The 16,427-nt window shown below is 45.6% G+C and overlaps 1 protein-coding gene across 1 annotated transcript in view; it reads left to right on the plus strand.

The window, feature by feature from the left end:
- Positions 1–216: 216 nt before the first annotated feature.
- Positions 217–16,427, plus strand: part of Laptm4b (lysosomal protein transmembrane 4 beta) — a 48,068-nt gene continuing 31,857 nt past the window's right edge. Inside the window, exon 1 of the mRNA XM_055620111.1 lies at positions 217–511. Coding sequence (XP_055476086.1) covers positions 413–511 — 99 coding nt within the window. The 5' untranslated portion in view covers positions 217–412. The remainder of the gene's footprint in view (positions 512–16,427) is intronic.

A 16,427-nucleotide genomic window follows, 5' to 3' on the forward strand; every position in this document is an offset into this window, starting at 1 on the left:
AGCCGGAATGACTCTGAGTCCCAAGCAAAGGTGCACCCATTTCCGGGGGAAAACTCTGGGGCCTCCTGGAGGGTTCAGCAACCTCGCATTTATTTGCGCAGCGCTCCAAGCGCCCGCAGCTGGCGGGAGCCGGCGGTGACGACAGGAGCCGGAGCGGGCCACGTGACCAGGCCTCCCTCCACGGCTCTCCCCGCCTCCTCGCGTCGCCGCGGTCCTCTCGCTCAGCGTCCCGCCGCGGCAGCCGCTCGGGGCTCTCGGGGCTGAGCGGAGCCGGGGGCGGGCAGGCGGGGCGGGCAGGCGGCCCGGGCGTCGAGCGGCGCGGGAGAGCGGCAGGAGCAGCCCACCGGGCCGGCCGGCGGAGCCCGGGACGAAGCGGACGGCGCCCTCGCAAACTTGTGCGAGCGCCGGGGCGATGAAGATGGCCGCGCCCTGGACGCGGTTCTACTCCCACAGCTTCTGTCTGTGCTGCCATGTCCGCACCGGCACCATCCTGCTGGGCGTCTGGTACCTGGTGAGCGCGGCCGGGCGACGAGCCCCCACGGGGTCCCCGCGCGCCGCTCACCCCGCGCCGCTAAGCCGCCTCCGGGTCGGCTTCGGCCCGGGCGGTCCGCGGTCATCCGCCTAAAGTTGTATTATTAGAAAGTTAATTCTCGGGGAGAGCCGCGCTGCGGTGGCGGGGCTGGGGCGCGGGCCTGCGGGGCGCGGGCCGGGCAGGTCACCCCGGCGCGGCACCTCCGCGGCAGCGCGCTCGCCCTCGAGAGCTCGCGTCCGAGCAGAAACGGTTGGGAAGCTCCTGAGGGTGGGTCTCCCCTGTATTCTTGTTTGAAAGCCCCTACGCCGCAAGGCGCCCTGGTGTGACTGCGTTCCGGTTGGCCTCGACAAGCCATCTAACACCCACTCAGGTTCCTGCCCGTGGACAGGTGATCCCTGGAGACGGCCACGGCGGGCAAATGCAGTTTTTAAAACGGGCCTTCAGGTTGGCGCTTTTAAGTAAGGTCTCATTAGTGTACCGAACGAGCGGTGGTTCTCTTGGGCAGCGAGGAAGCCTGAGGGATTCTTGCCCTGTGACGCTGCCCTTGGTTGGTGGTTGGCAGCCTTGGACTGCACCATCCCTGAGTCGGATTCCTCTGCATTTTGGAGTTTGTGAGATCATTTTTGGGAGTTAGATCCGAGCTACTTGGCATTGAATAACGCTGCAAGACAAAGAAGCGTCTTAAAAAGCCGTAGTTAAGCGGCATATAAAAGTTTTTACAGAGAACGAATTCTTAGCCCACGAATCGGCTTTTTTGTTGTTGTTTGCTCATATTTAATATTTTATAGTTTTAAATAATATACAGTATCTAATTGTAAACTGCTTTGTGCCATTTCAAAAAAAGCATTCCCCTCCCATATGATGTTACTGTGCTATTTATAGTCTCAAGTTTCCTTCAGTTGGGCCCATTATGGCCACATAATAGCAATTTTTAGCCTTAAAAGCTTTCCAACAGATCGTCGGTATATGTGGGTTCTGGCTGTGCAGTGTGAACATTAGTGTGGTGGCTCAACCCTGACTTTTCTCAAAGCCAAGGAACTTCCAGAAATTTAAATCAGAGTTGGAGTATAGTAAGCAGCTTCGGGTGCTTTTAAACCTCTGGTCAGGTGGGGCAGGCAGCCTACAGATGTCCTCCTTGGAAGTGTTCAAATCTGCAGGCTTGCAAGTGCTTCCTGTAATTCGTAAAATCTAGGGCATTGCATTAGGCAAATATATTACATGATCTACAGGAGAGATAAATCTGCTTGAGCCCTGCTGTTGGCAGTCATCCAACCAGGCTGTTTGGTGTGATGAAAGCAGACCTCTCCACACGCTTCCTGTCCTGCAGGAGGAGCCTGTCGTTTTGGGGGATATGCGTGTTTGGAATTCCACCTTTTGCAAGATAGCTTCCAAGTAGACAGGAAACCCAGGTATATATAAAAATTTTTCTACTTCACAAGACTTGAAAATTTCTTAAGTAGTTGAATTCTTTATAGGTTTAGATATACTGGCTATCTAAAACCTTGATTTCCATTTAAAAAGGCAAAGCTGGTTGGTGTCTTAAGGCTTAAGAAAAAACAGGTACCTGGCCTTCCTGCAACCTCCCTCCCCTCACTACCTCTCCCCACTGTCTTCACTAGCCACGTGGTTATGTATAAGAAAGTTTTCTGGAAAGAAGTGGGTGAGTCTTCAAATAAGAGTCCACTGTAGCGGAGCCAAATAAAGTGATTCTTTACTTCCTGATTTTCAATTGCTGTTTCTTATCCCTGCTGTTTAGTAACTAGGTCCTGCATGCTATGCTAGCTAAGCTAAATTTAAATATTCCAAGTGAGCTTAATTCTCATTCCTGTTTTAGGGATGAGAATTGTTTAGGGAGGCAAAGACCTTGCACTTTATTTACATCCTTGGTTCCAGTTCAAGTGATAGTCTTTTTTTCTTTAAGCCTTTAAAAAGTTGTGATTTTGCCTTGACAGTCAATGGGTTTCAGAAGTAAAACATTCTATTAGAGTTTTCTCTTTATTAGATTACCATTCACATACAGTGAGATTCAGTTGTTAACTTGTACAATTTATTGACAAATGTGTATATATGCCTATGTAACTAATATCCCTAGAGAAGGTTCTGAAACCCACTCTAGGGAAGTGGGCCACTATACACAAGATTTTACTGTGTACACCTGTATTTCATTCCTTTCATTTAGCATAACTTTTAGCTGCCTAGTGTTGGAGTGTATGAGTGGTTTATGTTTGGTTGCTGAATATTGTTTAGTCTACGAATACACTATGTCTTACTTGTCCATTTGCCAGAGATGGAGCTGTATCTAGTTTGAGACACACACACACACACACAAACACAAATTATTCAGCTGTCCTGAACATTCTTAAGCACAATTTTGTTTTAGACATATTTTCATTTCTGTGAGTAGGTATCTGTGAGCTCATTGGGTGAAGCATGTTTGACTTACCCAGTGCTAGCCAGTTTTCCAGAGTGGTTGGTTCTGCAGTTCATTCTGTTACAGGTCCTCTGGCACTGCATAGTTGTGACCTGTGGTGGATTCTGGGAACTAAATCCTAGTTTTCTCTAAGAGTGGTGAGTGTTCTTAACCGCTGAGCCATCATTCTAGCCTCATCTATTTCTGACACTTTAATCTTTATTACAGCTCCATGTCCTATCTGTCTGGTTCTTAACTCTGAACCATCATTTCTTTTATTTATGCTCTGATTAGCTCTCACCCTACTACTGTAATCTGATGACTGATCTGTCTTAAATAGTTAGCATCTTTTCACCCCCTTCTCTTCCAAATAATCTTTTTTTAAAAGATATTTTTCTTTTTATTTACGTGTAAGTATTTATCTGCCATGTGTGCAGGTGCCCTTGGAGACCAGAAGAGAGAGAGAGTGTTGGAATCCCTGAGGCTAGAAATACAGGCTCTTGTGAACTGCCCAGTGTGGGTGCTGAGAACCCTGCCCAGGTCTTCTGGAAGAGAAACCATGCTCTGAACTGCTAAGTCATCACTTCAGCCTTGGATATACTTTTAAATACAAATGGTCATGGCAGTTACAAGCTGTACTTTTTTCATCTAGAATATATTTATAGGGAGTTTGGCAGTGTATCAGCTTATAGGCTGTGAAAGGACACAACACTTGGTCTTACTGCCTTTTGCCACCGGCTTCAAATTAACTATGTAGTTCACTTTGAAGGCCTGGCCAACCTGTGTTTCAAGCCTCCTGCATTCTCTTTGGGGCCAGGAGAGTGAAACTTGCATGTGCTTTTAGTGGGCTGAATTGTCCTTCTTTTAATTTTAATTTAATTTAATTTATATTATAATTTTGGTTTTCTTGAGATAGGGCTTCTCTGTGTAGTTCTGTCTGTCCTGGAACTTGCTGAATCAGGCTGGTCTTGAACTCAGAAATTTGTCTGCCTCCGTGAGTGTTGGGATCAAAAAGGTGTTGCTATCATGTTTTGTAAAAGCTACCTTGAGTTAGGTTTAAGATTAATAGTTTCTTGCCAGCTGTCAGATTATATGACTGCCTTTAAGTACAGGGCAATGTATGTGCTAACTCTTGATTCTGTATAGTTCTTGTCTAGTGTTTTTTCTATAGAAGATTGAAATTCTTTGCTGAGGAGCCAGAATGTTTATTCTCTAGGCAGTGGGGAACCATTGAAGAGTTATTATGAACAGGGGTGATATAAGGGATATAGCCTGTTCTTATTGTTGTTTTGGGATAGGATCTCACGCCATATGTAGCCCTGGCTGGTCTGGAATGCATATGGACTAGGCTGGCCTTGAACTTGTATCAGATCCTCCTTCCTCTGTCAGCTTTTCGGGAAGATTAAAATTATGGAGTTTCAGATGAGTGGAAATCAGATCAGGGAGTGGTAAACTTCTAGCTATGAGGCAGGTTCTTTCAGGTGTGGTACAGGTGGGGAATTATGTTAGGTCTCTATTGCCTTGTAGCCTTTAACTATCTTACCTGAATCAATTCAGATAGTTTTTCTTTTACTCTTTTAAACATTTGGCCCCTCGCTGTTTCTCCTCTTTTAAGAATCAAGAGCTGCTTAGCTGGGTGCAGTGGCGCATGCCTGTGGTCCCAGCACTCAGGAGGCAGAGGCAGGCAGATCTCTGAGTTCAAGGCCAGTCTGGTCTACAGAGTGAGTCCAGGACAGCCAAGGCTACACAGAGAAACCCTGTCTCGAATAACCAAAAAAAAAAAAAAAAAGAAAAAGAACTTGAGAGCTGGAGACTGTAGAGTGTGGTCTTCAGAGGCGCTTGAATCAGGTGTATAAACTATACACACACACACACACACACACACACACACACACACGCACACTGAAAATAAGTCAGTGCTGGAGAGATGGCTCAGCTGCCAAGAGCATTTGTAGAGGATGTGGGTTTGGTTCTCAGTATCCACAAGGTTTGTCACAGCCTCTGTGCATAACACTAGTTTCAGTCATACACAGAAAAGAAACCTTAAAACTGTGGTGTTTTTGTTTTTGTTTTTGTTTTTAAGTAAAATAAAAATTTTAAAGCCCAACTTTTAGTGTTTAAAATTTCTCTTTGTAGTTGCCCCTTTCCTTGATTTGAGGAAGTGCTTACAGTAACAAATGATAATTGAACAATTTTGTTTATGCATTTTTATTTCATTATTTTTTGAAATTTTTCTGTCTTCTGTTTTGCCTGCATGCATCTTGCTCCCATGTGTTCAGTGTCTGTGGAGGCCAGAGGAGGTTGTTGGAGCCCCTGGTACTGGAGGTGGTGAACCACCGTGTGGATGCTGGGAACTGAACCAGGGTCCTCTTGAAGAGCAGTCAATACTGCTGACCACCAAGAACCACCTCTCCACCCTGTTTGTAGATTACAAAGTATATGTTACTTATTGTGTGTGCACCATAGGAAGTCAGAGCACATCACTGAGGCATCTCTCCACTCAGGTGGACAGGCTGACAAGAGCCTCTGTTGAGCCTTGTTGGTCGTTGTTTGTAAACCTCAGCTGACCTTGCTTTTTTTTTTTTCACAGAATCAGACAGCCCTTTATTCTGTAAAATGGAATGTTACGGAGGTTTTCTATAAAAGCTGCAGAAAACAAACAATCCAAAAAAAGCCGTTTCAAAATTAACGTCCCTTGTAGAGCTGGGACTAGGAGGCAGAAGACAGGAAAATACTAGTCAGCGTCAGGTTACTTTTTTTGTATAGGATTAAGGCAGAGGGAGCTCTGTTATCTTGCCAATGGAAGCCTGACTGTTTGGGGAATTTGCTGTTATCTCTTTTCAGTTGCTGAGAATGTCACATAAGCAGCCCAGTTTCAGTCAGGTAAAGGGAGCTTTTTCGGCACCATGGACTCCATCTTGATTTTTTACCTGGTCTGTTGGCCTAGGGTAGGCAAGCAATGGCTTACTATAGATGTTATTTAGTAGTATGAATGCAACTTTAAATTGTTAGTGAAAATACAGTTGAATGTTTAAAACTTAGCCACCAAGATTTCATGGCCAGTGGGTTCCGTAGTGCAGGTGTGGTGGGGCAGTAGCTCTTGGCATGGAACCAGTCTCTGTGAGGCTCAGGGGATGGCTTGGTCCTGGCCGCAACAGGAGTGCTATGGACGGAAAAGGAAGAAGTCTCATCCACTGGAAGGCATGGCCTTTGGTCCACATTTACAAGGCAAACTATTAGGATCGAATCCTGGGCGCTGGTAGCCCTAACAAGCCAGGCCTGGCCACCAGTGTGCCAGTTTAAAAGAGGAAGTAGAGAAAAGGGGTTTATTGAATGTGTGAAGGGACTGGTATTGGCACAAGACACCCCACCACCAAGTTTCTTTTGACCCTGGAAAGGTGGTCCAACAAGATGTCAAAAGTCAGATCTCTTACGGTAGGCAAGTACTTGTTCTGGCTGGTCCCAGGCTTCAGCTTTTTTCCCACCTCCACCCAGCATGAGATTCCTCAGGAAACATTCGTTGTTTGGGGTTCCCTGTTTGGTAGCCAAAGGGAGGTGCACAAGTGGATGGTTGGTCTCCCCTTAGAATATTTGCTCTCATTAGCTGGCTACTCGCCAGCTTCCCTCTCCCAGGTGCATCACCCTCACTAAGATAAAGTAACATTTAAAAATGGGCTGGAGAGATGGCTCAGCAGCTGATAATAGTGGCCATGCACCCAGCTTCTATTCCCAGCAAAACTGTGTAACTCAAGTTCCAGGGGTGCAGCACCCTCTTCCGGTCTCCGTGGGCACCAGGCACACACATACAGACCAAACATCCAGAACACTTAAAACTAAAGTTAAATAATTTATTTATTTAGATTTTTTTAGTTTCTCTGTGTTGCCTTGGCTGTCCTATAACTCTGTAGATGAGGCTGGCCTTGAACTCACTGAAATCTGCCTGCCTCTGTTTCCTGAGTGCTGAGATTAATTCTCCACCACCATGTGTGCTAAAATTAATTTTAAAAAAAAATAGAGAATGAATTTATTTGCAGTTTGGGCTATAACTGGGAAGGGAAACATTCTCACTTTACCTTGCCCTTGATGTTTAAAGAAAAGACAAAACCCAATAAATGGCATGTGTAGCTTTCATTGTAGGCCTCTCTATCAGGGTTGGGAGTCAGGGCTCTTGGTGCTATTTCCATTTTCCAGTTGGGATCCCCATCCTCAGGTCCCCGGTTAAAATCAGGCCTGCCAGATGGACTGCATCACAGCTAGCCCTCCAGCTAGTGTTCACGCAGTTCATAGAAAATGCTGCACGTGGATCTCCTTGTCCAACCCTAGTGGCTCCTAGTTCGAGCTGTGAACAGATTATAATTACATCTGGGACATCTCCTTATCAAAGAGAAGGGGAGACTTTTCTATGTCTCTTTTGAGATGTAACCTGAGAGCCACAAAATGGGATAAATGGTATGGTTAATTGCTTACCCTCTAGTTGGCCTTGGTGGCCCTTTGAGAAGCCTACTCATATTCTTGGATCTTTGTCTTCTTGAGCACCTTTCTTAACCCTGAGGTTTAGTTTATATTAAATTATCTTTAATAAGATTCTTCAGCAGTGCTTCATAAACTGGCTGTTTCTGAAATTCCTTTCAGTATCAAAGTCATGAGCCCCAGTCTGGCCTGACAAGCTCCCTTAAAGTCCAGGGGAACTCCCCAGACAACAGAGGTGAGGTGTTGTGTGTCTGTTGCCTTACCCTGACAAGGGCACCTGGAGGACAGCTTTTTTTTTTTTTTTTTTTTTTTTTTAGGACCATGTGGAAGTTGTGTGCTAGGCTTCTGATTTGCATCTTAATAGTCAGGCTGAAATATGACCTAGTCACTAGGGAGGACGCCAGGTATTATCGCTGTGTATGTACCTCTGGAGTTCAGAGGACAGGGCCGAAGCTGCTTCTCTTCTTCCCCGTGGGTTGTGGGGATCAAGCTTGGGCTGTCAGGCTTGGCAGCAGGCAAAACCCACTGAGCCACCTTGCTGCCCTCAACCCGCAGTTTAAAACTGGAGATTTGTCTCCTCAGCTATTGGAGAGGATTTGAGGTCACTTCTTAGCACCTTGTTGAACCGCTTATTTACATAGTCAGGGAGCTCCAGCTCCAGGGATTAGATGCCTTCTGGCATTTTCCAGTACCTTTGTACTCGTGTGCTAAACGCACAGTCCACACAATTAAAGAGAAACCCTACAGAAAGCAACGAGGAAGAATCCCCGACTCCAGCCTTTGGTCTCCACACATTTACGATGTGCACACACATCAGGTTTTTCTTTCCTTTTCTTTTTAAGCTTGGAGATAAAGGTAGCAGGGCAGATAAGTAGAGGATCCTGACAGCTGTCAGGAGGAAGAAAATGGAGAGAAAGTCATGCCTTTAAGTTAGGCATGGAGGTCAGAGAAAGTGAGAAAACCTTTTGTGAGTGTCAGAAACAGCATGATATCCAGAAAAGAGAAGGAAAAAGAAAGAACACTCAGTTGTAGGCTTTGGATCTGAGTCTAGAGGGCACCTTCTCCCCAGACTCTGGTGTGCCAAGACAGGCTTGCACCAAGGACAGCTGTTTGGTAATAGAAATAGAGAGCCTATTTAAAAAAGGGAAAGTAAGCTGGGTGCGGTGGCGCACATCTGTAATCCCAGCACTGGGGGAGGCAGAGGCAGGCAGGTCTATGAGTTCAAAGCCAGCCTGGTCTACAAAGTGAGTTCAAGATAGCCAAGGCTATACAGAGAAACCCTGTCTCAGAAAAAAAAAAAAAAAAAAAAAGGAGAAATCGTCTAGGTGTGGTTCTTCAAGCCTTTATTACCAGCTCTCAGGAGGCAGAGACCAGAGGATCTCTGCATTTGAGGCCAGTCTGATGTACATACTGAGTTCCAGGCCAGCCAGGGCTATATAGTGAGAGCCTATCTCAGAAATAATTAATACAGGAAAAGCACTGTGGAAGTAAGAGTGGGTGAGTGAATCTTGGGGAAAGCACAAAAAGAAAAAAAGAAAAACTTTAATGAATGAGGTGTATGTGTGAAAGAGAGCGAGACCTGATGAGTTCCATTAGGCTGCTTGCAGGAATATAGGTAAGCTTTCTTTACAGGAGCATGGTCACCTTACTAGCAGCTATACCACTGAAGAAAATGTCCTTCCTTTCCCACCAACCATAAACTGCTTTGAAATCCTCAGGGAAGTAGGTTCTCATGAGCCCGTCCCTTTCACCACAGGGTGTCCACAGGCCAAGTCTCGCAATCACTGGGCTGGAGAGATGGCAAGAGTTAGTGGGGGTGCTGCCTCTGCAAAGCACCCTAGTTCAGTCCCCATCTCACAACAACCTAGCCAGCCCTCTCCAGTCCTCTGGGCTCCACGGCACCAGATCTACACACATGTAACCAATTTAAAAAATAATTATTTTTTTTTTGTTTCTTTTCAAGACAGGGTTTCTCTGTCTAGCCTTGGCTGTTCTGGACTCACCTTGTAGACCAGGCTGGCCTCAGACTCACAGAGATCCACCTGTTCTGCCTCCCTGAAGGAAGGAAAGTATTTTTAAAAGTGCAGTATGCATCTCCTGTACCACAGCGCTCCCTCTTCCTCTGGCTTTTCTGTTCTTTCCTCCCCTTGGGGCTATGGAAAGGATGATGACTGGGGAAAGAAGCTTTGGTCAAGGATGAAAGCAGTACTGATCTTTGGGTATAATCGTCTAATTAGGATATATCTTGATATCCATTTAGCAAAATGTTAGTAGCTCCTGTGTGAGCCCTGTGATGCTCCAGACTCGGGCTTTTGACTGGTTTAAAGTACTAGCTGTAAATTCCCTTCTGTGGAGCAGACATGAGGTCCAGTAGAGAGTTAATCCTGTAACAACCTTGCCTCTGCTGTGTCAGGATCCCCACCTGGGTAAGACTGTTGATTACAGTTTTCTATCCCAGGAACCTCCATAGCTCCTTCTAGCACAGTTTCTATTTCATTTTTCTGTGTCATGGCCAAGGCAGGTGGCATTTTTAGTGTTCATTGGGTGAGCAACCAGAAGACTTGGTAGGTTTGCCTTTATTATTTAAGAACCTCTTACTGTTAACCTGGGTAGCAAGGGAGCCTGTTTCTGCCAATTGGACTTTTCAGTTAATAGCCTGTGGTTTCTGGAAATTACTTGTTTTGAGATAGGCTCTCCCATAGTCCAGGCTGTTTTCAGACTCAACTCTGCAGCCTGTGATGGCCTTGGGTTCCTTGTTCTCCTACCTCCACTTCCCAGGTTTTGGGATTACAAATGTGTCATCATACCTGGCTTAAAACTTGCCTTGCCTTTTCTTTCCTTTCCTCTCTTTCACTTTTTTTCTTTTGAGGTTATATCTTGTTATGTTGTCTTAGCTGACTTGGAACTGGCTATGTAGACTAGACTTGCCTTGAACTCAGCAGAGATCTTTTTGCCTCTACCTCCCAAGTGGCTGGGATTAAAGGTTTATGCTACCATACCTGGCTCTTAAAACCTTTTCTTAATAAACACCAGCTCTTCTTGATACTGGCTTACCATGAAATTCTTTTCTGTTGGAAAGTCAGGAAGCAAGGAGTTTGTAGAAAAACTCCTCATACTCCTATAGCTAGCTGCATGGAGCTATGTCCCCAGGTCTGCTGTTAGGCCAACCTGTTCTCCAAGGGAATTCATATTTTTAAGTTTCTGAACGCCGCCCTGTTGTAGAACAGTTTCCTCAGAAATTGAACAGTTTGGTCTTGCAGGGAAGCCCTATAAACAGCAAGGTAAGCAAATGAGAATAGCTTCAGGAAGTCCCTGAAATAGACTAGATTTGCTAGGCCCCTCCATACCATTATATGCAATAAAGGCAGAGTCACGCTCAGAGGAGTTAACTGAGTTGCAAAGAACACTCAAACAAGCTGACCTGCAGAGACTCTGAGAAGAGAAAAATCTGACAGGAAGAATCTGAGACCAGACCAGCTGCCTGGAAGAAGCAGAAACCAGCTGAGCTTTATAGAAGAGGTTTATACCAGAGTCACTTGGAAAATACACTCTCCAGCTGTTGAGCATCTGCAGGCTGTGCAGGCCCAGCTTTGTCACCAATGCTGGAGTGTACCTCAGTATGCAGCTATTTCCTTTGAGTCATTTCTGCTCCCATAAGTAACCCCTTTCCCATATTCCTATAAGTAACCTCAATTGGACTTTGGAGGTATCTGTCCTTTGGTCTGTCATGGGCTCAGGGGTGAGTAGACGTGTGTTGTTATACAACATAAGTTTTATTGCACAACATAATTAACAGGTACTCGACAGAACCGAATATAAATTGGGGAGGGGTGAATGCACAGTCCTGACTATGGGTAGCAAGGCATACAACTGAGGCTGAGCAGCCTGAGTGGGGAGCATCAGCAGAGAAAATTCTGATACAGTGTTCTTTGCTGTATGATGAATATTAGTGTGCCTTTGTGCTGTGACATGGTTACATGGTTCTTGCTGTGGCTATTGAGATGTTTAATGAAAGTTGAACTATCAGGATTAGGAGTATCTGAGAGGAATCGTAGGATGGCAGTCTTCATCTATATGCTATTGGGTGGCATGCCTGATTGAGTGGGGTCCACCCTGTAATTACGGAGATGCCCTGAAAACAGTTAAAAGTTTAGAGAAAAATTTGCAGTCTTAGAATAAGTGCTCAATGGTCAACTCTTGGCAGGCAGCTGCGGAAGTTGCCTGGCCACAGCTCTGTGCTGAGGAGCCAGCTCTCTGGGAGGTTTTAAAGGCTGAAGAGCCCTTCAAAGGCTAAGGTGGTGGCCAAGCTGCTAGCGTCCTCCATGGTAGCCTCTGATTTGACAAGTAAATTAGATAAAGAGAAAAGAGAGGGATAGCAAAAAATAATGAAAGATACTTCCCTATACTTCCTGCCTTTAGTAGAAAAAGAGAGGAAGTCTGTAATCCAGCATGCAGTAAGAAACTGCAGTGATCAGGGATGCTGGGCACTGAACCTCTCTCATGGTTTGTGAGGCCATGGGAGCAGATGGGGTCAGTCTGCAGTGGAGGCAGAAAAACTGAGTAATATAACTTTCAGTCCTTACTTATGGCAGTGGCTGCTTATCCGGAGACAGAGGGAAGCCAGTCCCTGGTGGACTGACTTATCAGAGCCATTAGGAACAGTTGGTCATCTCCATCTGAGGTCCCCACAAATAGCAGGGGCTAGAGGACCATAAAGGAGGGGACAGATGTTATTGAGGGAACTAGGAATAAGAGGAGCTGTGTTTGAACCCCAGTTCACCGGGCCAGATAGGATTGTGTTCATTGGAGTTAAAGGAAAGGCTGATCCAACAGTAACTTGTGTTCATTGGAGTTAAAGGAAAGGCTGATCCAAAGCTCCAAGGCTGGCATGGAGCTTTAGTGGCTTTGCTGAATCTGTTGGTGGGCCAAGATCTTTATAAAGTAGGGAAGGAAGTCCTTGGCAGACCTCAGTGACTTAGACCAGCATGTAAAGAGAGCATATAGTGAGAGCACAGCATATAGTAAAAGAAAAAGGCAGAGGAAGAGGTTTGTCTGGGTCACTGTGAAGACAAATGTGACAAGATTTGTGTCAGACATGGAATTGCCAAGGGAGAAGAAAGCCAAGCACGGTGCTGAGGAGCCCTTCACAGAAAGCATCCATTACAGAACAATACAGGTGTACGTGGTCAAGCCTGTCCCAGACTAAGGAGGGTACTTTTCTCTCCAGCAAAGGTTATGCTTAGGGGTGGAGATGGTTTGCCCAGCCAGGATGTGTAACTAGGTAACAGTGCTGGTTACAACCACAGTGCCAGCCAGGGCACTAACCAGCTCTAACCCAGAAACCAGCAGGTGTATAAGTAACCCAGGGACCAGCAGGGGCATCAGGGGACCAGGGTAATGTGACACATGAGTAGGTCTGAGCAGATCAGTTATGGATAGAGAAATGTTGGCTCCATGGAAGAGCTTTGGGCTATGGTAATACAATGGCTCAGAGAGAATGACAGGATTACAAAAAACCCCAACTACGTTAGCACCTCATGTTCAGGCTTTCTTCCCAGTCTTGATCTGTGGGTGAAGCAATTGATAGAAATGGGTCGAACCTTTCCATGCTGTATCCAACCCTGCTGTAGAACTAGCCCTTGCTTATGTTCCACTTTTGTGTCAGCATAAAATGTATACTCTATTTGCATGTGCATCAGATTCCAGCATAGATGTTTGTGAACCACCATGTAGGTGCTGGGAACTGAACTCAGGACCTCTGCAAGAGCAGCCAGTGCTCTTAACCACTGAGCCATCTCTGCAGCCTTCACCAAGGTTATCTTTGTAACACCACCGTTTGCTTGGGATAGTGGTTCACGATGTTGACTTGTCTTGATAGTGACATATAGTCCCTGAGTGTTTTACAGATTTGGAAAGACAGCCAGGTGCAATGGCACTTCTACTATAACCCTGCTATGGGTGTGTTAACTGAAAGGGGGAAAAATCCCAAAGGTTCCCTACATGGGCGGAAGAGGACATAAGGTTTTGAATGAAAACCCAATGCCAGCGGTGTGCTCCCTTCTCTGAGTGGTCGGCCAGGGAGCTCCTGAGGCCATTGCTACTGCTGTTGCTTGTATGCCAGAACTATTGCTGAGGACAGTGCAATGTGCACAGGGAATTAAGCTGGGAACTAGAACCCCCCACCCTGGTGGCTGTCTTTCATAGTCCCAGAGGGGGCCGTTCAGGCTGCTAGTGGAGAACTGTCACCAACATTCCTGCTTGGCTCTGGACCCTGCATGCTCAAATACCAACATTGCAGACAGGATGTGCCTGCTTGTGTAAGAGTGGTTCAGCTGTCTCGGGTAAGCTCCAGCCTCTTAGTACTTGCTACTTTTAACCTTCGTTCCCCATTGCTCAGCCTTGACTAGCTTCTGGGGCAAGCCTGCCTTGTCACACTCGTAGGATCAGAAAGTTACATGATATAAATGTGATAGCCTCATGCTTTGTTCTTGACCGTCCCAGGGGTGGGGGTGAGGAGGATCCTTTGCTTCTGCCTACTATATGTATTTTAAAAATACATTTCTTATTTGTAAATACTTATTTTTAGTATGTGTATGGGCATTTTGCCTGCATGTATATGTCTGTGTAGCATTTGAATGTCTGATGCCTGCAGAGGGAGTTGGAGTTCTTAGAACTAGAGTTACAGTTGGTTGTAAGCCACTGTGTGGGTTCTGGAGACAGAACCTGGGTCATCTGCAGAAAGAGTTGGGCCGTCTCTCCAGTCCCTGTCTGGTGTATTTCTTGTTAATTACATGGGCTTGCCTTCCCCCCCCCCGCCCCCTTTTTCTTTTTTTGGCTTTTTGAGACAGTTTCTCTGTGTAATAGCCCTGGCTGTTCTGGACTTTCTTTGTAGACCAGGCTGGCCTCGAACTCAAAGAGATCCTCCTGGGACTCAAGGTCTGCGCCACTACACCTGGACTCCTTTTTTCTTTTAAAGGTGTGCACTGTCACATCCAGTTGATCCTGCATTTTGAATGATGACCAGAGCCCAACCAAGTCCATTCAGAGAAATTGGTTGGGATTGCTTCTGCTGCCTTGGCAGACTACTTCCTTTGTGCACTTATTGACTGCCAATGGCTGGCTGACACACTCCCTAAGAAAACACTCTGAGCCTGTGGTGTGTTCTCACATCAGAACTGGTGAGGTGTGGGAGCACGGTGTGGTGTCTTCTCTGTGATTAAAAGGCCAAAGATTCTTAGTGGTCACCATGTATAGCTTTATGGGTACAGTATGTGCAGGCATTTACTGGAACCCAAGCTCACAGTCACCACAGTCACTTTGATAGATAACATTAAGCTGGGGGGGGGGGGGGTAGGGTAGCAGGGTGGGTGTGGTCATGTGGATCAGTTTACCACTCAGGAAGTCCTGTCAATAAGGATGATGCCGTGGGGCATCTCAGAACCCAAACAGCCTAGTTGAGGGGCACAATAGGCTTTACATTTTACATCCTTGCCTGTTGACTTGGGGGTCTGGCTAAGTACTGCTGCCATTTTATTCCTTAAGCTTTTTCATAACTGATGAGTTTTTGACTACAAGATTTTAGTGATGAATTCTTTCAGTGTTGTCCAGATTTATCATCATTTCATTTTATCATGGAGGACGAGAAAGAGAGAGGGAGGGAAAGAGAGAGATGAAATTAGAGGTTGACATTCCCAGCTGGATTTGGTAGTATATACACTGTGCGCTTGAGTGGAGCCCGGAGGATCAAGAGCTCAAGGCCATCCCAGCCTACAGAAACTTTATCTCTAAATAAAAAACCTCTCCTCTCCTCGTTTCCAGCTTTTGAGCATGTAATTCTGTTATCTTCAGGCTGCTTTTGTTTCTGGTACAGTCTATTATGAGAGGATTTTCTACCATTTCAACCTGACTCATTAATGTTCTCACAGGTGACTAGTAGGTTAATTTAGTTCATCATCTAGGTCATAATTTTGGTTAGATACTGTCCTTTGATTTAGGAACTAAAACTTTACCAATTTTTATTATCCAGTTCACCAAAACACCAGCGCACCTGGATGCTGTGTTTGTGTTCTGGGAACCAATTTTCCTTTTTTTTTTTTAATCTGCTGCTTTCCCCCTTCCCCCAAAGGGTTTTTGTAGCTCTGGCTGTCCTGGAACTCCCTCTGTAGATCAGGCTGACTTAGACATTGCCTGGCTCTGCCTTCTGAGTTCTGGGATTAAAGGTATATTCAATCCCCACCCAGCCTTGGAGTTTTTCCTAACAGTTGGTTCTTCATTAGGTGGTCTGATATTGTCAAGACTCCAAGCTGGTTTGTTACCTTAGGGTGCGAGTGTGTCAGCATCTTCCTGTGAAGCCTGTAGGTAGCGTGCCTCTCCCAGCTCCTGTGTGTTAATTCACTGTGAAGGAACATCCAGTTCAAGAGCATCAGCTGTACGTTGATACTTAGCCTAGTATCTGGCATACATGAAGTGCTTAGAACCTTGATAGAGTTGAACAAATGCATTGATGAATATTATCTTATACATTATGTATTTCACTTGGCTCTTCATTTGTGTACTTCTCCTTTGGATTAATCCATAGTGGCAACAGTCATGTCTCAGTTGTCATATAACTCAATTTGCAGCAGAAAAACACAATAAAAACAGTTACATGAACTAATTCAATTTTTAAGGGAAACAGGGTTTTGTAAATCTTAAATTTTCTCCATAAACTATATTGTAATTGTAACAAAAGCCATTTGAGGATTTTAAATAAAAAGGTATATTTGTGAGCTGGAGAGATGGCTCAGTAGTTAAGAGCACTGTCTGCTTTTCCATAGGTCCTGAGTTCAATTCCCAGGAACCACATGGTGGCTCACAACCATCTATAATGAGATCTGGTGCCCTCTTCTGGCATTCAGGTGTACAGGCAGGCAGAACATTAATTAGGAAAAACAGCCAGTGCTCCTAACCTCTGAGCTATCTCTCCAGCGTGTGTGTGTGTGTGTGTGTGTGTGTGTGTGTGTGTGTGTGTGTGTG

The sequence above is a fragment of the Psammomys obesus genome, unplaced genomic scaffold (genome assembly GCF_907164565.1).
Source record: "Psammomys obesus unplaced genomic scaffold, mPsaObe1.curated_primary_1811, whole genome shotgun sequence".
Classification (NCBI taxonomy): Eukaryota; Metazoa; Chordata; class Mammalia; order Rodentia; family Muridae; genus Psammomys; species Psammomys obesus.